Here is a 24,080-nt window from a genome sequence, read left to right as displayed (position 1 = left end):
TTGTCCCTGTATTTTAATAAGTTATGTAGTCAATTACTGTTATTAACCTTGAAAAATGCTTCAACTGAATGGAAAAATTTCCTGCAATAAAGCCTCCACATACCAAAGAAAGAGTCAAAGTATATTCTGCCTAAGTTTTCCAACTGAATATACCATGTTAAGCAACAAGCTTTTAACTATTTAAAGTGGAAATTGTGACCACTAAATGCAGCACATACTCTTGTCTGCCTTCTTATCACACACTGCTTGATTCAGATTCATCACTAAATATCACTTGTATAATTTGATCATGGTGATGTCAAGAACTGTGGTGTGCAGGATCCTATATTAAAGCTGCTATATGTTTAATGTTTGTTTTAACTTTATCTTTTGGTCATCTCTCCTGTTTTCAACTGTCACATCTGCTTGTTTACCTGCTTCTAGTAAAATATTATCTGTACTTGTGATCTGCTCAGGAGAAACCAAATTTGCCAGAAACCAAATGTGTTAGAACTGGATATGAAATAAGAATATGTAGACTATGAAGATGGGGAGCTAAGGAGCTCACCTAGTGCAAACATTAGTAATATCTTACTTCGTCTTCCCCAGATTGGTCATATTGCCCTAAATAACAATAGTGCAATTGTTAGATGAAGAACCCTGTTAAACAGTGGAGTTTTGAAACTCTCTGGACAGGAAGAGTGTCTGACAGCACATTTCTAATGAAAGACTGTGGGATTCACAGTGGGGAAGGCAGAAATAGATAGATCAGCAGTTGGCTTAACTGGCTTCCCATAAACTTATTACAAATTTGGTTACAAAATACAAAAGTACTTCATGAATCATATGAAGCACTGAAGTCAAGGCTGAATTGTAATGTGCCTGACATATACAACTTGCTTAATTATCCACATGAATGAATCATTAATACCTCAAGCCTGCTAACCCTTCTGGATACCTGATGTTTATGTAATGATGGTGCCCATTAGCTGAGTAAGGCATGAGTAGCTCCCTAGGTAAGCAGGAAAGGCAGCTCTCAAAACAATCTTGAGACAGTGCGTTTGCTGAAGGCTCTAGAAACATGTATTTCAAGAGCTAAGTTACTTTTATTGTATCAATTCAGAGGCATTTAATGTCTGTTTCTTAAGATACTCATAACAGTATTCTGGGAAGTGGTGGCAACTGACAATACTACTTATGTAAAAGAATTATTAAAATAACAGCTTGCTACCAGTTCAGGCTTCTGAAAAATATGCACAGGCAGGAAAATATTTGGCATAGCTCTTTAAACATATTTTTAAAATGGAAAATGTGGAGGGGAAGAAACCCTTTATTGTGATAGTTTAACCATTTTACTTTTTGTGCATTAGAATTACCTTTCTATGACAGAATTCACTTTCAATATTTTAAGTGCTCTTATTTATTTGACAAAATGAAAAGTTGACAATTTCATTTTAGACTACATATTTTCAAAAAATTTATCTTCTGTGAAATCTAAGTATTGAAAACACTAGAACATGTTTAGAGACATGTTGCTGAGTTACAGTGAATGGTTTTACAAAAAAAAACAAAAAACCAACATTTCATGACCACAAACACACAGACAAGAATATATAAACTTTTGGTAAGGAGGACTTTCTCCAAGTCTTGGAACCAACTGTAGAAAAAATAATTGGTTACTCCTGACAGTGAAGCCCTTAAGGGTACTGAATAAAAGTCACAGGAAAAAAAAAAAAGAAGTGAGAGCAATGTTGTATTTTTCCTTCACTGATAAATGGGAAGAGGAAAGAACAATAATTTTAGACTTCTTAGAAACTACAGACTAGATTTCTAACTAAAATTTTTGCTATTAATCACAAGAAAGTTAAGATCAGGCAGTACAGCCTATTGACATTACATGTAATAAATTCAAAATCCAACTACCATGTTAGTGAAGTGCCAGATACATATAAATGCTCAATAATTATTAGCTTTATTACTGGAAGAATTAAATGCCTGACTCCTGGCACCTCTACATATAAAAAAGAAAACAGTGAACTGAATGGATTGTACCTTTAATAAACAGACATACGCCTATAATCCTAACTACTTGGGAGGCTGAGGCAGAAGGATCACAAGTCTGAAGCCAGCCTCAGTAACACAGCAAGGCGGTAAGCAACTTAGTGAGACCTTTCTCAAAATAAAAATGAAAAGGGCTGGGGATGTAGCTCAACGGTAAAGCACCCCTAAGTTCAACTCCCAATACCAAAAAGAAAAGAAAAAGCCTAACTTAAGCAGCTATTATTATAAGAACTGTACTGTACATGGTGGTACTGCCTGTAATCCTGGCAGATTGGGAGGCTGAGGCGAGAGGATCTCTAGTTCAAAGCCAACCTCGGCAATTTAGCGAGACGCTGAGAAACTCAGTGAGACCCTGTCTCTAAATAAAATACAAAAAAAGGGCTGGGGATGTGGCTCAGTGTATGTTAAAAAGAAAATATTTGTAAATATTTTGAAGATTGTTCATTAAATTTATTTTGAAAATATTTTAACGTTTTGTTTTAATGATTTATACTATTAAGAGAAAAATGTTCATGTAAATGTAACTTTGAACTATTTAACATTTTAATCTGAATTCAGATATGCTTTTATTTCTAACTGACCTCAAATTGCAGCAGCAGGTACATTTAGATATTAAATGTTCTTGCCACCCTACCCCCAGCTGTCACTAGCTCAGACAGACACACAATACATACACACACAACGTGCCTTTTGTAAAGTAAACAAATCTTTTATAATGTAAATAACTATTCCTCATTGGAACTTTTTATATCCAGTTTACTTCTTTTTTGAAATTGGGGTATTTATATTAATGAAACAACAATTTCTATAAAGCAAAAAAGCTTATCTCTGTAACCTTAAGTAATTCTTGATGGTAATATTTTTCTTAATTCACCTAAAAAATCAGAGTGTGAAGGCCAAAGGAAGATAAAATCATTTCAAAGGATCAAAACAAAGCAATATAAAAAATAATATATTTAACAGTGTAGGGAAATTTTAAAGTACGGATTCTGTTGAATTATTAATTATCAAAAGAAACAGTGTTGGACACATTGCCAAAATTTTAATTTCTAAATTAATTAAAACCAGAAGTATGGATTTTATTGCCGAAATATACATTAATTCTTTGAAGTCAGAATGAGGCTTGACAAATAACTTCTACATAAATGACTTTGAATATACTAAGTATCAAATATAAACAGTAGTGTAGCAAGAAAATAAATTGGCAGAAATAATTATTTAGCCAGTAGTAATAATTAAAACCACCATTTCAAAGATTTTCTATACACAAAGAATGAGAAAATGTTGTCCGAAGATTTTACAGCACACAATTGACCAATCCTAAATCATTACTATTACACTTCTTTCTTCTTCAGTATGAGTGGACCCACATTATCTCCTGTCAATTCATTATGTTTATTGTGGGAACCATCACAGGCAGGAAACTAAAAGGAAAAAAAAAAAAGAATTAGTGTTATTTTAAAAATATGATTAAGTAGAAATATTTGTGAAATGTGCTCTCATAAATATCTGTGATATGCTATCATAAAGAAAGCATATCCTGGGGCTGGGGATGTGGCTCAAGCGGTAACACGCTCGCCTGGCATGCACGGGGCACTGGGTTCGATCCTCAGCACCACATAAAAATAAAATAATGATATTGTGTCCACCGAAAACTGAAAAATAAATATTAAAAAAATTCTCTCTCGGTATCTTCTCTCTCTCTCTCTTGAAAAAATAAATAAATAAAGAGCATAGGTTGGGGCACCCATCCTTTAAAAAAAAAAAAAAGAAAGCATATCCTTGCTAAAAAAAAAAAAAGAAATTTCATCAGATAGATTTTCTGAATAATAGATACATTCTGACCGAATTCTGATACCCACAGCAAATCTAACAATCTAAATAACTAACTCATTTGGTTTAGATTTTAAATAAAAATCTGGATGATTCCATATAAGGTTTAAAACGCAATCAACGATAAATTCTTATTCTCTATGAAACACTAAATTTGAGCTCATCTCTTAAATTATTCTATACTGTTTTTTTACCATAAAGATTATGTATACCATGGGATTTTTGAAAAAAATTTAATGAAAAAAATTTCACTCATAATCTATCAGATTTGTGTAACAAATCAGATTTATGTAACATTTTGTGCATTTACTGTGTATTCACATTTTTAAAAACTAGGATCATTCTATAATATGCTTTTCTATCTTGTATTAAATCAGGATCTCACATCACTAAATATTCCTTAAAAACATGATTTATAAAAGAGTCCTAATTTTCTATCATTTGTATTATGCTGTACTTTAATTGTTCTATCATCAGATAGTTTCTAAATTTTATTATAAAACATGCTGTGATGAACAATTGTACTTAAAATCTTAAATAACCTATGATCAAAGAAAACAGATTTCATTAACTACTTATAATACTCACTACTCCAAACTCCTCCTTTTAATAAAAATCATCAGTAATTATAGCTACCATTTACTAGCTCATCTTAAGTAGGACAATTTATAAATATAATTTTACTAATTTCTCAAAAATATCTGCAAAGTTGATATAGTAACAGTTTTTGTTTTGTTTTTGTTTTTTTGACTGCTGAAAATTAGAGATTAAAAATGAAGTAATTTACAGCTGGGCATAGTGGCACATGCCTATAATCTCAGCAACTCCAGAGGCTGAGACAAATCAATAGCAAGTCAAGGCCAGTCTAGGCAATTTAGTGGACCCTATCTCAAAATAAAAAATACAGGCTGAGGATGTAGCTCAGTGGTAAATACCACAGGGATCAAACCTCAGAACCAAAAAAAAGTAACTTGCCCAAAGTTGACAACTTGCCTAACTTGCCCAAGTGACAGGCATTAGATTATACACTATTCTGACTTCAATGCTTAAGCTCTTTTTACTAAACCTATATCCTCTCTCAAAAATTAAGTGTATTTTAAAACATATGTTCCTCTAGACAGTGATGAGCATTGGGAAAACATCAGATTTCTATCTTTATTTATTGTTCTAACTTTTCTAATGTAAGTAGTATCAATCAGAAAAAGCAAATTTCAATATGGACTTTTAATTGAAGACTACTAAGGGAAAAAATCTCTCACAGAACCTCAAAACTGGTACTTAAGAAACAAAACAATTCTTAACTCCACAAAAGTTCATTGTACAGGTAAACAGACATCTTACCGTCTTTGAACGCCAACACCTACAATAAGCTGCTTTAGTAAGACACAAATCTTCAATGTTTATTTCATTCACCACTTTAGGGTTTTCCTTTTGTATTTTAAGATTTATCAAGCTATCCTTCTGTTGTTTTTTCTTCGGGAAGAATGGACGGACTGCAAGGTAGCCAAGTAGTGCAAGTACACCAAGGAAAGGCAATAACCGAAGCCATTCTGAAACTAAATATGTACATATTTGTCAGAATCTGCATGCTTATGTTAAAAAAAAATGCAAAATAGCATGTCTAGTTGGGTCCTTGAGCTTACTCTTTATCTGCTACTCTCACATTAATTTCTCACTTAACTTACCTGTAAAACAGAATAAATCACACGATAAACCCAGTTCTATCTAGGACTATCTTATTTATGGGATAAATTAAGACTCATGAAACTGGAAATCTTATTTTCAGAAACCTATTTTAAATGTCCTCTCATTGTACCCATTAAGTATATTTGTGTTTGTCTTTACTTTTATCAGGAATTACATTAATCATAATTATAAATAAAACTCAGTGTGATACATTTAAGTTTAGAAAACATTTTCATTCTTCTCTCCTTAATACCATGTTTAAAATCATATAACAATATTCATAAAATTTTTACCTCTGATTTATAATTTTAGATTAGGAGTATCTTCAAATGCTTCAACTTACTTTTTTGGGTAAATGTTTCTGAAGAATACCAAAATGTTATGTAAAATACACTATCTTAATGAATTAAAACTTGCATATATTCAATGTTCTCATTTTAAGATGCATTTCATTCTGTTAAGTGTTCATTAAATGTCTTTGGAGTACCTAGCCTGTCTTAAGACAGGGGATTATCCCAAATCTTTATCATGTTGGATTAGGCCCCAACTTCCTTAACAAGTCTCCTAAAGTGCAAGAAATAAAATAACAATAAAGTATCAATAACTAGGATGGATTCAAACTAAAAAGCTTCTTCTTAGCAAAAGAAACAATGACATGAAGACAGCCTATAGAGTGGGAGAATATCTTTACTACACACACATCAGATAGAGCACTAATCTCCAGGATATATAAAGAACTCAAAAATCTTAACACCAAAAAAACCAAATAACTCAATCAATAAATGGGCTAAGGAGGTGAACAGACACATCTCAGAAGATATATAAGCAATCAACAAATATATAAAAAAAAAAAATGCAACATCTTTAGCAATGAGAGAAAGGCAACTCAAAACTACTCTAAGATTTCATCTCATGCCAGTCAGAATGGCAATTATCAAGAATACAAGCAATAATAAGGGTTGGCAAGGATGTGGGGGAAAAGACACACTCATACATTGCTGGTGGGACTGCAAATTGGTGCAACCACTCTGGAAAGTAGTATGAAGATTCCTTGGAAATCTGGGAATGGAACCATCACTTGACCCAGCTATCCCATTCCTCAGTCTATACCCAAAGGACTTAAAATCAGCATACTATAGTAGCACAGCCACATCAATGTTTATAGCAGCTCAATTCACAATAGCTAAACTGCAGAACCAACCTAAATGCACTTCAACAGATTAATGGATAAAAAAAATGAAATATTACTCAGCATTAAAAGAGAATAAAACTATGGCGTTTGCAGGTAAATGGATGGAGTTGGAGAATATCATGCTAAGCGAAGTAAGCCAATCCCCAAAAGCCAAATGTTTCTCTAAGAATGGGAGAATATGTTTACCACACACACAGATAGAGCACTAATCTCCAGGATATATAAAGAACTCAAAAATCTTAACACCAAAAAAACCAAATAACTCAATCAATAAATGGGCTAAGGAGGTGAACAGACACATCTCAGAAGATATATAAGCAATCAACAAATATATGAAAAAAAAAATGCAACATCTTTAGCAATGAGAGAAAGGCAACTCAAAACTACTCTAAGATTTCATCTCATGCCAGTCAGAATGGCAATTATCANAAAAAAAAAAAAAAAAAAAAAAAAAAAAACCCAAAAAACAAAAAACCCAATCAATGACCAATAATTGGGGAGGAGGGAGCATAGGAAGAATGGAGGAACTTTGGATTGGGCAAAGAGTGTGTGTGGGGGGGGGATGGGGCAGGAAAGATGGTGGAATGAGATGGACATTATTACCCTAAGGTACATGTATGATTGCATGAAAATGGTGCGACTTTATTTCATGTACAACCAGAGAATTGAAAAGTTGTGCTCCATTTGTGTACAATAAATGAAAATGCACTCTACTGTCATGTATAACTGAGTAGAATAGATTTTTAAAAATTTTTAAAAAGAAAATTAAATATGGAAAAAAAAAGAAGACAGGGAATATAACAAGTGATATAAATGAAAATGGTTCTCTATGCCTGTGGAGATAAACATATAAGGAAACCAAGACAAACATTTCAGCACACAATTATCAAAAGCCTGCTAATATTCTACAGGGAATCCTTTATGTTCCTGATGAGTTATATTTTTTTAAATATATATTTATTTTAGTTGTAACTGGACCTTTATTTTATTTATATGCGGTACTGAGACTCGAACCCAAGGCTCACACATGCTAGGCAAGTGCTCTACCACTGAGCCACAACCCCAGCCCCTCCTGATGAGTTATATTTAATTTCTTTCACTGAGTGCCTATCTTACTAGGCACTATACAGAAATATCCTAGTTAAGAGAAAAACAGGATTATGTGCCAAGAAATGCTAATAAATATGCTAATAAATATTAATGATAAATAGACTATGTTAAGAATACAACTGTACTAACTCATTTAACACTATTTATTATTTAACTATTTAATTGTAACATTATTATTCCCATTTTACATGTGGGTAAACTGTAGCTTAGCAGGCTTAGTCCAGAACAATCTAAATCCAAAACTTGTTTTAAATCATTGTGAATCAAATCCAACAGATATAAAATTAAATCAATTTCTCTCTTGGTAAAAACTACTCTCAATTTTCTTACTATTTAACTACTGAAAGAAACATTGGCTAATACTGATACTTCCAAAATGAAATTTTGATATAGCGCCATGCCAAAGAGATCTAAATGAAACCTACATACATACCATCTATATGATATTGCTTGGTACAGAGAAGATACACAATAAATGGCAGTTTGAAAAGTGATTGCAGAGACTGGAGAGGAAGCAGGAGCAACTCCTTTGAAAAAAAACATTCTGCCAAATAAACTTGGCAATGCTCTATGGTAGAATTGGAGATGTAATCTGTTAGTTACCAGAATGAAGCTCTGTAAGGGTAAGAACCTTGTCTTCTCATTAGCTGCTACAGTCTCATAACCAAAAAGGAGACACCCCATGAAGATTATTTAATGAACTAAAGTTCTGTGCATGAAATAGAACTGTTTCTTGGGGTTAGAATCTTTGTATAGATCTGTGCTGTCTAATATGTTAGCCATTAGCCACCACCTTGTTTTGATTTGTATCTAACATTTTAAGCAAGTATGGTAATCATGTACACAACTGCCTTGAGTTTTCAAGAAGAGGTGGCAAAATGGAGAAGTACCAGAGTTGGCTTAGAGGGAGGAGGAGATGGGGGAAAAAAACGAGGGCAGGGCACATGCCTTTACTGTGGTTTCCATGGAAAAGGCAAGGCAGGACAGGGTAAACAGCTTCTACTAACTAGCTGGAATCATTTTAGTGGATTCCAGGCAAAAGGAGTGGTTTTTAGTAGTCTCTTATCTATTCCCAGGGTGATTTAGGGAAGGGGAAATACTGGCTTAATGTGAAGGAGTTAGATAAAGGAGGTGGTTGGGAATAACATATGGTAAGTTTTGGATTGGTTGGTTAACATATGCTAAGTTTTCTCTGAGGCAAATTGTTTAATATCTCTAGGAATTAGATAGAGGCAGACTCTAATACTCTGCCTGGGAGAGACAGACTTTTCACGGACATCAAGGTCCCCAAAATGTCAAGGTCTCATAAAATATAGAAAAAATTAAAAAAAAAACATGATTACTATACACATTCAACTTCTAAGACACATGGACACCTTTCAGGAGCTCAATATCTGCATATAATCATTGACTACCATAATAAATAGCACAGAGAACATTTCCATCACCACAAACTTTTTTAAAAACAGCATTGTTTTAAATAGTTCCATTAAATTTCCAACTCCATAGCACGGCAAGACTACTTTCCCAGCTTCAATTCTCACCAAACATCCCCTCCCTCACACACCGGAAGCCAGCCAAAGTTATTGCCTAATAGCAGTCTTTGCAGATGGAGTTTCTTCTACAAAAATGCTTCTACCTCTCATTTACCTATATATATGGTAAGACTAGGTTCAAATATTACCTCTTCCAGAAGACTTCTTTGGTTTCACAACATAGAATCAATCACTTCCTCCTATGCTTCCAAGCACCTTTCTTCATATTTCTGCAATCACACTACTTTGTGTCTAAAGTTGTCTCTTTATATAAACCTGGAGAGGAAAGGAGCCATGTTCTTAGCCCAAAGTGGATGCCTTATCTATGTTAATAAGTGGCTTACTGAATGAAGGAAGAGCACAATGTCAGTCCCTTTCTCACTCATGGTACTGATTTATAATTTTTACTTACACTTAACTTCTAGATCAGCAATCAATGTTTTAGGTTACAACTGTCCCCCTCATCCAATGCAGATGTTGAATTGGTGGTCATGCAATAAATGTTTGTTGAATGTAGAATATCATTAAATATTATTCTACATATTATAAGAAAGTTACAAGAGGCTAAACTGTCAAAAAGCAAATGAATAAGAATGTAAAGATGAAAATCTTAACTTTGGACTCTTAAATATAGCTCTTTTAATCTTAATCCACAAATCTCAGGGAACAAATAGTATTAATTGTTTTAAAATCTACTTCACAAAATGTTGAACATGTAATTCCTTGGTAAAACACTGCTCTAAAATAATATAATAAGAGGTGCTATTATCTCCTACAATAAAGTAATAACTTATAAAACAGTCTGAGTGAAATCTACTTTTTGAAGTGGTGTAAGTCCAAAAGTATATACCCTCTAAAACTATAAAACCTCATGAACATGGACAGTAATGTGACAGTATTAAAGATACAAAATTACAGATACAATCCTATCACAAAGGAGTTGTCCATCCTCTATGAAATACAAACCTACTAAAAAGGATTACAGGCCAGGCAAGGTGGCACATGCCTATAATCCCAGCAACTCAGGAGGCTGAGACAGGAAGATCATGAGTTCAAAGCCAGCCTCAGCAACTCAGCAAAGCACTAAGAAACTCAATTAGACCCTGTCTCTAAAAAAAATAATAATACAATAAAGGGTTGGAGATGCAGCTCAGTGGTTGAGAGCCCCTGAGTTCAATCCCTGTACCCCTCCAAAAAAAAGGATTACAGTACTGTGTAATGTGGCAATCATATATAAGATACAGAGGAAGAAATGAGTAATTCATTGCTTGATAAATGAACAAAAACTTTATTGGTTTTGACAACCAGGTTTCTGAAAGATGAGTAAGATTACAGAAGCTCATACGCAAATGAAAGGAGGAGTTACATTCTATGCAAAGGAAATAGCATTGGCAAAGGCACATAGATGACAGTCATGAAAGGTTTGGAAAACTAACTGCCATGGTATTGCTGGAATACAATGAAACCCAAGAGGTGTTTGGCACCCAGCAGGTGCCATGTGATGAAAATTTCTGATATGCATCAAATAATCGGGAATCTATTCCATGCATAATAGGAAACCACAGACATATTTAAATATTAATTTACTTGGAAAATGATTCATTAATGAAATTAAGCTGGTGTCTGTTGGAAGATAAGAGGATGGGCATAAGGAAGAACAGAGAGGGATGATGGTAGGAAAACAAGAGGCAAGACAACTTATTAGAAATACAGTGAAATAGCCCAGAAAAAAATGATCCCAGCTGAAACTAGGGTACTGCACATTAAAGCAGAGAAGAGAGTACAAACTGTAAGAAACTATCTATTGGGATTCCCTTGAACAATTGTGTGTGTGCACATTTTCTGAGGATAGACACATAGCTTTCATCAAAATCTCAAGATATAGATATCTCAAGATATTCACCAAGAATAGATCTATTATCAACACAAAATTTAAGAACCACTAACTCAAGTAGTAAAATCAATAGGCTTTGGTTTAGTTATGGGGCATGAGATAAATGGAGGAAGTAAAGATCCTTTCATTTCATAGATAGATGGTGATCTCTAATAAAAACAACCCATCCCCAAATATATAAGAAAGGTGGCTTTAATAAAAACAACCCATCCCCAAATATATAAGAAAGGTGGCTTTAAACAGGGGGAGAGAGTGCAGGAGACGTACAAAAAAGGGGAAAACGATGCGTCAGCATCCTTAATCCATTAAGTCCCAAGATTTCATGTTAACATTTTGATGAAATTTACACAAGTGCATTAAAATAAACTGAAGATCATAATCTAGCATACACATGTAAATATTAGTATATTTTGATTATATTCTTACTTTATATAATTATATATTATATGATTATATTATACACTATATTCAGCTTTTTATAGGTATTCCAGATCTGGGATGATAGGCAAAAAAATGGGTTAAAGAACATAAGGGAGAGACTAATGGTCCACAAATAGCAACAAAAAAGTAAGGAGGTAATACTGCACTGATGAATGGCAGAGGCTTTAAAAGAAGACAGAGCTTTCTTTGAAAGGGTGAAGATATTTTCTACAAAGAAATTGCGCAAAAGCCAGAAAAATGGCAATTCTCTGCTCTCTCCAGAGAAAAGGATAAAAAAAGAACACTCCAAGAGCTACAAGTTAAGTGGTTTACTCAGGTGAGTTTTGTTTCACTTATATCAAGGTAGTGCCTCTATGAGAAGTACCAAGGATTTAGGAGACAAGCCAGGATGAGAAGATGAAAATCTGAAAGATGATTAGAGGTTGGGGAGAGATGCATTTTTGACAACTAAGTGACATAGATGAAACTAGCTAATCTCAACATTTAATCCATTTTAAAAGCACCCAGTTAGGCAGCATTTCGTTTACTCATTTGAATGTAAAAGGGTTGAGTCTTCTTAAATTTTATTAAATATTTCACTTCCAATAGACTTTCTTACTTTATATGAAGATCACCTGTTTCTAATATTAACATTACAAGTGTAATTAATATTAGTGTTTCTAATATTATTACAAGTGTCCTAACATTTATATGAAACTTCTATAACCTACTATTTAATAAACAACAACAAGACTAACAAGGTAAAAGAACCAGAATACCATCAGAGAAACAAAATCAAGACAGGAAAAACATGTCAAAGTAACTTGAATAGCAAGCAATTTTGTTTTTCATGTGATGAAATGTTTTATTCATAAAATGGTTGTTTTTAACATTCAATAATATCGACATTTTCTCTGGTTCATGGAGATACAGAAACTATTATACACTGTCCTTTTGGAGGTCAATCAAGGAATGTTGATTAAAAGTACAAATGTGCATATCTTACTCTACAGAAATTACATTTCTAAATACCTGATCTAAAAAATTAATTTTTTCTCAAGTCAGACAGATTTATAGTAGAATAGCACTCAATTTAACATCAATTTTCTCAAACTGTTGAAAGAAATTATCTCCTTAAGCCAAAGAATTAGGTTTCAGAAGGGGCAGATTCAACCTTTTATATAGTGACATACGCTAGCTCTAACACCCTTATTCCTGATTAAGCTATAAAAACAAATACTTTTTTTTTTTTCCTTTGGTGCTAAGGATTGAACCAAGGGCCTCAAGCATGCCAAGCATTACTACTGAGCCACAAATATTATTATAAAAACATGTCCCCAACTCTTATTATTAAAAAGATTTTTAAAAGTACACATAGACATATCTGGATCTCAATGAGAAATGATATTCTAAGAAACCAGGACAATTTGTTTCCCATTTCAGATTTGCAAAAGATTACCATAAAAATAATATTGACAACTTGGTTGATGTTGATTTTATGGCTTTTTTGTGTATAATTTACAGCTAAGACACAGAAATGATTTCTATTTCTTAACTGTAAAAGAGATGTAAGTAAAATACTATCACTGAATGACTTTACTATTATCACTTGAAACCTAATATAAACTATGTTAGGATAAAGAGTTAGTAAAATAAATGATCAATTTAAAAATCTGTTTCCTTCTATTATGAATAAAACAGTGTCTTAGTTTCTAGAACACTGCCTGGCCCACAATAGATGCTCAATAAATACTTAATGACTTGAGGAGTTTTAAATTGCAAAATAATTATATGGAAGAATGTTTAAATGAGATCCAAACTGTTCTCCATAAGGGCCAATACAATTACACTGACTTTTATTTTTTTTTTTTTTTTTTTTTTTTTAATTTTTTATTGTGGGTTGTTCAAAACATTACAAATTTCTTGACATATCATATTCCACACTTTGATTCAAGTGGGTTATGAACTCCCACCTTCACCCCATACACAGATTGCAGAATCACATCAGTTACACATCCATTGATTTACAAATTGCCATCCTAGTGTCTGTTGTGCTCCGCTGCCTTTCCCATCCTCCACCCTCCCCCCTCCCCACCTCTCCCCTCCCCTCCCCTCCTCTCTCTCTACCTCCTCCACTGTATAACCCTGAGGGTCTCCTTCCATTACCATGCAATTTCCCTTCTCTCTCCCTTTCCCTCCCACCTCTCATCCCTGTTAAATGTTAATCTTCTTCTCCTGCTCTTCGTCCCTACTCTGTTCTTAGTTACTCTCCTTATATCAAAGAAGACATTTGGCATTTGTTTTTTAGGGATTGGCTAGCTTCACTTAGCATAATCTGCTCTAATGCCATCCATTTCCCTGTAAATTCTATGATTTTGTCATTTTTTAATGCAGAGTAATACTCCATTGTGTATAAATGCCACATTTTTTTTATCCATTCGTCTATTGAAGGGCATCTAGGTTGGTTCCACAGTCTTGCTATTGTGAACTGTGCTGCTATGAACATCGATGTAGCAGTGTCCCTGTAGCATGCTCTTTTTAGGTCTTTAGGGAATAGACCAAGAAGGGGAATAGCTGGGTCAAATGGTGGCTCCATTCCCAGCTTTCCAAGAAATCTCCATACTGCTTTCCAAATTGGCTGCACCAATCTGCAGTCCCACCAGCAATGTACAAGTGTACCCTTTTCCCCACATCCTCGCCAGCACTTGTTGTTGTTTGACTTCCTAATGGCTGCCAATCTTACTGGAGTGAGATGGTATCTTAGGGTGGTTTTGATTTGCATTTCTCTGACAGCTAGAGATGTTGAGCATTTTTTCATGTACTTGTTGATTGACTGTATGTCCTCCTCTGAGAAGTGTACACTGACTTTTAAATACAGACTAATTAGAGAGGAAAGAAAACTTAAAAAAAAAAAATTAAGTTATGATGAATACAATACCTTTATTTATTTTTATGTGGTGCTGAGGATTTAACCCACTGCCTCACAGGTGCAAGGCAAGTGCTCTACCACTGAACTACAAGCCCAGCCCAAAAAGAAAACTTTTATAACAGTAATCATATAAGTATTTTCCCAAATTCTCAAAAAACTTCCTAAAATAAAACTCTGGCCTTTCAGAAATAACCTTTATTATTTACATGTAAATAAGTGAAACTCAATTCTTTTGTTTGAACTTAATGATCTTTTATGCTTTCACATTTGTTCCACTTTCTTTTTAAATAAATAGAGGTATAAGTTACATAAAATAACAGTGGTTAGCTCTGTGTTGTGACAATGCATCCCTCTAGCCTCCACTGAAAATGTGTGAAAATATTTGCATAAAAATATGAAAAATATTTCCATCTCCCTAGAAAGTATTCTCTTGCACTTTTCTACTCCTCCAACACATATTTCCACAATCACAGCTTTCACACATCAGGAAGTTTTTGAAACTCATACAGTGGATCAGGAATTCGTTCCTTTTTATGTATCATAATTTGTTTACCACTTTTCTTTTGGTAGATACTTGGCTGCTTCCAATTCAGGGGGTTTTATAAATAAGGCTACAATGAACATACACACATATGAAACTTTTATGGCTGTATGTTTTCAACTCTTTCACTTCCGCTCAGTGGCAGAGTGCTTGCCCAGCATGTGTGAGGCACTGGATTCAATCCTTAGCACCGCATAAAAGTAAAATAAAGGCATGCTGTCCATTTACAACTATTAAAAAAAAAAAAAAAAACACTGTTCAATGGCCCCTTCTGGATAAATAACACTAATGATTTTATATTTGTTCACTCATCTATTTGTGTTACCCTAGGAAATGTTACTAAAGTCCCCACTGGTTTAAGAGTAAAATTTGTAAGTTTCATAGCTAGCTTGTAAACTGGAAATATGATGTTTTCTGACTTTTGAATGGGTCTATTTTATTGTTGCAGTTCTATTTCAAAGGTTTACGTGATGAAAAGAATATGTTTTTAAAAATCAAGGTATTGGAATATACTGTACTTCCAAAGGGCAGTACCACACTTAATGTCTTAAAGCATTACTCTTGAAAAATGTAACATAAAGATGGGTTGCTGCTGATAGATAAGAATTGTCTGTAAATTGTAAGTGGTAATTAAGGAAGTCCATATGTTTTCTAAGAATGCAGAGTCATCATGAGAGAGCCAATTGCTTCTAAAACCTGTTAGAGCTAAACAGAAAGATTACAAGCAACAATAATGGAAACTTTTAAAGTTTTTTGCTTCTAATTTTCATTGAAGAAAATGGGATTTTTTAAAAGTCTCTTTTAGACATAAAAAAATTAACTGAAAGGCTGTCATTCAGTCACACCAGCCTTCGAACACTTTCTAGCTAAGGCATATTTCCTCCAACTCAAGTTACCCCAACTGCTCCCAAGACTGTAGTAACGGAAGTGACCTCAAACGCCCCCAGGATAGGTCAACTCTACCCTTTGGGATGGAGGTCATTTCATAATTTCATCACTAAGTGAAACAATTACATGGATGCCTGTACTTATCTCCCATCACTCGCTTCCACCCACACGCTCGGAGAGAGCCGAAGCCGCCCGTTAACACAGCGCCTCGGATAACGATGACTTAAACCCGGTTGAAACAAAGGACACTGCAGAGAGCGATGGATGAGTAGCGCAGGGAATGAGACTGGCGCTCTCCTGACTCAGCATTTTCAGTAAAGCCTCGGCTCTAGCCACAGGAGGACACCGAAGACAACGGGGTCACAAGAACCGGCCATCAAGTACCTAGACGCGGCCCCTCTGAAGCTCCAGACGCTGCTGCGCCGGCGCAGGCAGGGTCACGCGATCACGTGCCGCTCCGCCAGCTTCGCCCCGCCTCTAGCACGGGGGTTTCTACACTTCTCCCCCTCCCCCCTCTCGCGGGGGGAGCTTGTAAGGATGGGGACTGGCTGATGGGGAGGGTTACCTGTGAGCCGGGCGAAGCCGGTAATGCTCTCCGGGACTGGGAGCCGCTTAAGATAAGCCGGGAGCTGCACCTTCACGATGCGGGCCACGCTCTCAAGTACCATCCTGGCCAGCGGCGTCAGCTCCTCTCCGAGCCCCCTCCGCACTCCGGCTGGGCTGCCGCGCCTGCGCCGAGAACGGAAGCGGCCGCCGGGCGCTCACGGCCTGAGTCGAAGCGCGGGCGGGGCGGAGGGGCCCTGGGAAAAGAGGTGACCCGCCCGGCGCCGATTGGTAATGGGCGAGTGACGTGCGGGCGCGGCGCTCCCTAGTCGCGGGAACGCGTGGGTAGTGAGGCGCTCCTTAGAATCTCGATTTCAGAGAGTCCCCTCTCTTTGGGCCTCTTACATTTGTAGACCTGGAGGTCCGCAGGTAAGGTGTCGCGTGCTATGAAATTAAAGCATGTGAGAGTGCTTTCTCAAACCAGAAAGTGCTTTGCAAAAGTGAGTTTCTCATGCCGTCTTTGTTTCGGCCCCTTCTTCCCATGATAGATTAAATACCAGAGCACCCCCACCTCGCCCTACGGTGCCCAATCCTGTTGCCTCACCCTACAAGGCTGGTTCTTCGAAAAACAGAAAAAAGAAAAATTAAAATACTCTATCCCACCCGACAACTGCTTACAGTTCTGCACCACCGCAACTTAATGCAAACCTGCTCCAGAGTTCTAAGGTCTTTGTCTTTTCCACAAGACCTGTAATAGTCATTCTTCATGTATTTTTAGTTCCATCTGCAGATCAGTTCTTAGGTCAACTAAAACACTTAAGACACGTCGTTAAAGAGTATAACGGACTTCTGCCAAAATCTGAAGTATTCGTGGTCTTAAATGTTGCCTATTTTTACTAATATCTAAAAAAGATTTGAAGGGTGGAAAGAGACATCTGCAGTCCTTTGAAATATCTTCCTTGTCATTACTTTGTTTCGTATTTTGGCCGAAGTCAAAATATCCAAAGAAATGCGCTTGTTGGGTGCATGATGTAATATCTTAATACCGTTCCTCATTATTTGCAGTTCTTCATCGGATCAACAACATACAATACCAAAGAACTGCAAGTCGGTATTGTATAAAACAGTATTTCATTTTTTCATGAATTAATGGAACAACCGGTTGTAAGAAATACTTTTTTCTCCCTTCTCCGTGGTATTTTACTTTTATTTTAAAGGGAAGGAATTCCCCCCCCGCAAAGGGACGCTCTATCACTGAGGCACATCCCCAGCCATTTTATGTTTTATTTTGAGACAGGATCTTGCTAAGTTGCCCAGTCTAGCTAGCCTGGAACTTGCAATCCTGCAGCATCATCCTCCTGAGTTGCTGATTTTACAGTCATTTGCCATCATGCTTGGCTAAGAATTTTTCTTATAAAGGGACCTTTCATTCTCTGGACTGTTTAAAGTCTGTGATTATCTTTCACTAATACACACATGCATCTATATACAGTTATGTGTATATGTATACAGGTTAAAAATATATATAATACACACGCATATTTTTATTACATTACATATGTATATTAATATACATACGTTATAAATTATAATATATAGTTTTAACCCGTTACAATATATATTAGCTTTAACATTATACACACACACACACACAGTTTTAACCTGTTCAAAACTGTCAAAATTACAGTGGAAATTCCACAAAGATGTTTAAAGGCAGATTCCTCCCATTCACTAGCTAAGGTAATATAAATGATGATATACAAAGTGATGATTGAAAGATTGGTTTTTACATTATTATTTACTTTTGGGAGTTTACTTTTGGTTTGAGAGAAGAAGGAACTTGAAAGCTTATTTAACCTGAAAATGATGGAACTCGACTCAAACACCCTTGCCAACTGGATTGGTTGTTATCATTTAATCTCAGCAGGTCAGATAAGAGGCATCTCTGGGAAGGTGGTTCAGGTGTAGGGGTAGGCTAGAAATAGGGTGGTTTAAGGGAAGATAAGCTTGGAAAATGCCATTAAGTATTTGTTTTCCCCTGTCAATCAGAGGCTTTGTCATCTCAACAAGGGCAAAACATGCTGTGTTGAATGATGTTCTTAAGGTTTCTAAGAGTTTCTTTTCCTAAGAAACTTGAAAACAGATAACCTCAATTTAGAGACATAGTAAAAAATAAATGCTCAAGGGCCAAGTGTACAATTCAATGTAACCACCAGCTGTGTCAATATATACAACATGTCTGTCCAACACCCAAGAGGCTTCCTTGTGCCGTTCACCGCCACCACCACTGCAGTTCTGTTTTGCTTAGTATGTTTTTGAACTTAATATAAAGGAATTATACAGTATGTAGTTTTCATGTATGTGTGTCTGGTTTCCCCTTAGCAGTATGTGTGGATATTTGGGTTTGATATTTCAATTAGAAGAAAGGTAGCTAATGGAATCTATGTGGATAAAGTTTTGCCTTAAAATTGTAAAAAGTGCAGATCATACATTAGTTTCTTCTGTTGTAGAATATGATCTATGTTAAAAGGAGATAGTTCCTAACCACACTAATAAAAAAAAAATCCTTATTGTGCATTAGGGAATATTTTCTTAGATATACTTTACTTTAAAATTTAAATCCTGTTTCATTCATATTTTTAATTTGTTTTGCATTTCCACAACTCTGCCTTCTTAGCAAACAAAAGATCATGAAATTATTGTTGTAAATAAAAATGACAGGTTTACCTAACTACCTTATGACAACAAATTCTGGTTTTATTCATGTTTACTATTTAAACGCTCTCTTTAAAAAACTCATTTTGTTTTGTATGGTGGTTGATTTAGGGCTGCAAGGTCAATGTAATGGCTAATATATCAAACACTAATCTTGTATTGAGTACCTAATTAAGATCATGATAAGTGTAATATACTTAAGACCCCATATAGGCTTCAGGAATTCTTTTGTATCTCCCTTCTCCCTTTTATTCTATCCTACAAAGACCAAGAGAAACTTGTACTGTTTATGGGGAGGGAAAAAATTGGTTTTATGTGGTACATACAAAGTAAATACAATATGGGGGAAAAGATCATAAAACACACACTCTGGGATCAACCAAAATAAATAAAGTTATTGAAAAAAATGGTCAATGTATTAGACTTTTCAATAGGAACTATGGAAGTTACAGGATCAATACTTTAAAATTCTGAAGAAAAATTAATGGATCAATACTTTAAAATTCTGAAGAAAAATTACTTACGTTAGAATTCTAAACCAAGCCAATCTATCAACCAATTATGAAATTAATTTTCAAAGTTTCAACATTCCATGCATTCTTTCACTGGGAGCTAATGGAACATGTGTTCTACCTAAATGAAGAATAAATCAAGAAAAAGGACATGTGAACAAGGACATAAGAAGCCTAAAATAAGAAAGAAGTAAAAGGAATCATGGATTGGTGGATTGAAACAGGAAATGAAATTAATGGAATACTTAATACATTTTAACCAATTGAGACTTACCATAGGTTATATTCGGGGTCAAATATAATGATTATTACATGAAATTAAAACAAAATTATGAAATTAATCACTTTATTTACTCAAACATTTTAAGAGATAAACAAATTATCAAAAAGAATATATTGGCTTACATGGTGGTGCATACCTATAATCCCAAATACTTGGAGACTGATAAGAAGATTTCAAGTTTGAGGCCAGTCTGAGCAACTTAGAATTTGTCTCAAAAATTTTTTAAATGTGGATGTAGCTCAGTGATAAAGTGCTTGCTTAGCAAGTGCAAAGGACTATGTTCCATCCCTAATAAAACAAGAAAAAAAAGTATTTTGATTTTGGTTTTGTCATTCTTAAGTTATGTTTCCCTTTTGTTTATGAGGAACTATATTTGAAATGCCTTGCCTTACCCACAGCTTTTAGAGGAAGTACAGTCAGCTGGAAATAAAAGCAAAATTAGATAAACACAACAGATCAATAACATATGGTAAAACATTTTTAAATTATTTTCCATAAAATAAGAGCATGAAGAAAAAAGTCTACAGAATGGGAGAAAATCTTTGCCAGCAACTCTTCCAACAGAGTATTACTACCCAGAATATATAAACAACTCAAGAAACACCAATCCCCATAAAAAAAAAATAACCTAATCAATATATGGACAAATGAACTATTTGTTCTCAAAAGAAAAAATACAAGTGACCAACAAATATATTTTTAAAAGTTTTCATCTGCGGCCGTCAAGGAAACACAAATCAAAACCACATTGAAATTTCAACTCACTTGGAGGCTGCTGACCTGGAGGCAGAGGCCATGCCAGAGTCCCTGAACTACGAGGAGCTGGTTCCAAGGAATGTGGAGCTCTTCATCTGGAGCTCTTCATCACCAACTCCCAGAAGTTTGTCCAGGAGACAGAGCTAAGCCAGCTCATCAGGGACTGGGAAGACACCATCCAACCCCTGCTCCTGGAACAGGAGCAGCATGTGCCCTTTGATATCCACACATACGGGGACCAGGTGATCTCACGATTCCCCCAGCTCAACAAGTGGTATCCCTTTGCAGAGCTAGTGGCAGGCCAGCCTGCCTTTGAGGTGTGTCGCTCCATGCTGGCCTCCCTGCAGCTGGTCAATGACTACACGGTGAAGATCAGCCAACAGCCAGGGCTGGAAGCAGCTGTGGACACCATGTCTCTGAGACTGCTCACTCACCAGCAAGCCCACAAGCGCTTCCAGACCTACACGGCTCCCTCCATGGCCCAGCCCTGAGCAGAGGCTGTGATGGGAGGGTGGGCCAGTTCTCCCTGTGTGCTGAGAGCTTGCTTCTGCCTCCTGGCTGGCCCAGCCTAATAAAAGTTGTGTTGCCATCTCAAAAAAAAAAAAAAAAAAAATTCAACTCACTTAGAATAGCAATCATCAAAAAAAGAAATGATAAATGTTGGAGAGGATGTGGAGAAAGGAACACTTATATACTGTTGGTATGACTGTAAATTAGTACAACAACTATGGAAATCAATATAGATGTTTCTCAGAAGTCTAGAAATGGAATCACCATATGACCCAGCTATACCACTCTTCATTATCTGTTCAAAAGACAGTCAGCGTACTGATACATGCATATCCATGTTTATAGCAGCACAGGTCACAATAGCAAAGTTATAGTACCAGCTTAGGTTTCTGCCAATAAACAAATGTGTGTGTGTGTGTGTGTGTGTGTGTGTGTGTATAATCTTCTTCAGCCATAAAGAATGAAGTGTCATTTCACATAAATGGATAGGAGTTGAAAGCATTCTGTTAAGTGAAACTCAGAAAGTCAAGGATCATGTATTTTCTCTCATGTGAAAGCTAGAGAGCAAAATGGTGGGTGGGTGGGGGAAATCTCAAGAAAATAGAAGTGAGACCAGTAGAGGAAGGGGACAGTGGGGAGAGAGGAGAAGGAAAGGGGAAGTGCTCAAGAACATAATTGACCAATTATGTGCATGTATGATTATATTACAATGAATTCCATTATATGTATAATTATAATGCACCAATTAAAAAAGAAAATAATTTTACATAAAACTTTTTGGTGCTAAAACCAAGCAGTGCATAGAAGTGCTAATGTAAAAAAAAAAAAAATTTTTTTCAGTGCTGAGGATTGATCTTAAGGCCTCATGCATGCTAGGCAAGCACTTTACCACTGAGCCAAACCCAGCCCACCTAAAGACACATAGAATAGAATGAGTTTTGAAAAAACCTTTCTACCTCATATATCTACCCTATCTAAAAATAAAAAGAGCTGGGCATGTAGCTCTAGCAGCATGACTCTGGGATCAATCCCCAGTACCACAAAAAGAAAAAAGGAAGTAAAAGGCAAATACAATATATATATATATATATACACACACACACACACACACCCCACACACACACACACACACATACATACATGATTAAAGGCTTAATTCTATAGATATTTAAAGTTTCTTTTTGCCTTACAAATTCTGTGCTTATTGTAATTTGCATATGTAATCACTAATAATTACTGAATAACAAAATAATAAATAATAGCACAGATTCTTATGTACCTCAGAAGTTTATGAAAGTAGCTTACTACAAATGCAAATGAACTAAATGTTTAAAAACCAGGAATCTGACTAATGCTTTGTGATATTATTGTTGTGCATAGAATACAATTAGATGTTGCCTTATTTAACTTTTTGTTTATATTTTGCCTTTGAGCAAGTACACTCATGGAGTGTAGCATTTTTTTAAATTTATTTTTTAGTTGTAGTCGGACACAATACATTTATTTATTTATTTTATTTTTATGTGGTGCTGAGGATCGAACCCAGGGCCTTCCACATGCTAGGCGAGTGTTCTACTGCTGAGCCACAACTCCAGCCCCTGGAGAGTAGCATTTTGTGTGAAATACTGCTATTCAGACTAAAAGCACCCTACCTAACATCAGCAGGATGGTGGAATAGGTGGTCCCAGCTCTCAAACCACCATAAAAATCACCAATTTTAATAACCACCACTGAAAGCCCAGGAGACCAGCTAAGAGTTTCCAGATAGAGAGGGAAAAAAATCTAAAAATAGATTCACTGAAGAACAATTTCATTTTATCTACATCACCTCCCACAAAGCCAGTTCAGTGCCAAGAATGGCCCCCATGGCCCACCAGTTTTTGCATCAGGGAAAGTGAGTTCCTGGCTTTGATAACCTTGCTTGATTCTACCCAAGAATGCTGTTTTGCCCCACCAAGAATAAAGGGAAACTTTGAACTGTATAGTCTGGGGATAGGAAGGCGCAGGGAAAAGGAATAGAGGCTCAATAGCTGGCCACAGTACTTGCTAACTGGCCTTTGGACTCCACCCATACACCTCACAGGACCTGAAGACCTCAACTAGATGACAAGTACTTCCAGCACTCCATACTCCTACCATGTAGCCACCCTCTGACTCACCCCATCAAATGGCATATGAAAGCCCCCTGTAGACAGAAAATAGACATATGAACTGGTATTATGTGATCTACCAAATCATACAACTTATAATCACAGCAATCATCCATTCTATACAAAACTGGGACCATGACCAAGTAAACTGAATGAGCAAGTAAGTCAAACTCTCACAGTCACTGCCCTACTCCTTCAACACTTCTTCAACCCACATAAATTGGCCTCATAAAGAGTTCCCTCTGACCTATTTAATGGAAAATAAAAAATTATAGGTCTTGTTGGCTCATAAAAGGATCTGCAGTAAGCTTCCAAGAGATGCATATGAGTAGGCTCTACTATACTCCAATTCAATTGGTAGATCTAAAACATACCAGTAAGGGGAAATTATTCTACTAGGAAGAACTTTAGAAAATATGTCCTGAGGTAAGGTTATAAACTGGTTCATTGTCAGTGGCTTATGAGTTGATGAGCTGGACAGAAACATGAAGAAAACAAATTAGTAATTTGGTTCAATTTATGGGATCAGCTGGGAGACCACAG

At 35.7% G+C, this 24,080-nt stretch overlaps 1 protein-coding gene across 2 annotated transcripts; it reads right to left on the bottom strand.

The window, feature by feature from the left end:
- Positions 1–3,062: 3,062 nt before the first annotated feature.
- Cisd2 (CDGSH iron sulfur domain 2) lies at positions 3,063–16,848 on the bottom strand. 2 transcript variants are annotated; one of them, XM_015484606.2, is made up of 3 exons: positions 16,634–16,848; positions 5,215–5,429; positions 3,063–3,464 (listed from the first exon to the last, which is right to left on the bottom strand). In XM_015484606.2, exons 1-3 carry the CDS (start codon positions 16,734–16,736, stop codon positions 3,375–3,377), a joined length of 408 nt encoding a protein of 135 aa, XP_015340092.1. In that variant the 5' UTR covers positions 16,737–16,848; the 3' UTR covers positions 3,063–3,374. The 2 variants fall into 2 exon arrangements, with proteins under 2 accessions (XP_015340092.1, XP_015340093.1); XM_015484607.2 differs by lacking the exon at positions 16,634–16,848 and adding an exon at positions 16,195–16,440.
- Positions 16,849–24,080: the final 7,232 nt, after the last annotated feature.

Source organism: Marmota marmota, unplaced genomic scaffold (genome assembly GCF_001458135.2).
Source record: "Marmota marmota marmota unplaced genomic scaffold, marMar, whole genome shotgun sequence".
Lineage (NCBI taxonomy): Eukaryota > Metazoa > Chordata > Mammalia > Rodentia > Sciuridae > Marmota > Marmota marmota.
The sequence above is the reverse complement of the archived record's forward strand: the minus strand, read 5'-3'. Positions and strand labels throughout refer to the sequence as shown.

Coding starts and splice junctions, on each gene's coding strand:
- Cisd2 (XM_015484606.2), bottom strand. CDS start 16,736: ATGGTACTTGAGAGCGTGGCCCGCATCGTGAAGGTGCAGCTCCCGGCT. Junction 5,430..16,633: donor CGGCTTCGCCCGGCTCACAG/GTAACCCTCCCC, acceptor GTACATATTTAG/TTTCAGAATGGCTTCGGTTA. Junction 3,465..5,214: donor GGTGTTGGCGTTCAAAGACG/GTAAGATGTCTG, acceptor TTTTCCTTTTAG/TTTCCTGCCTGTGATGGTTC.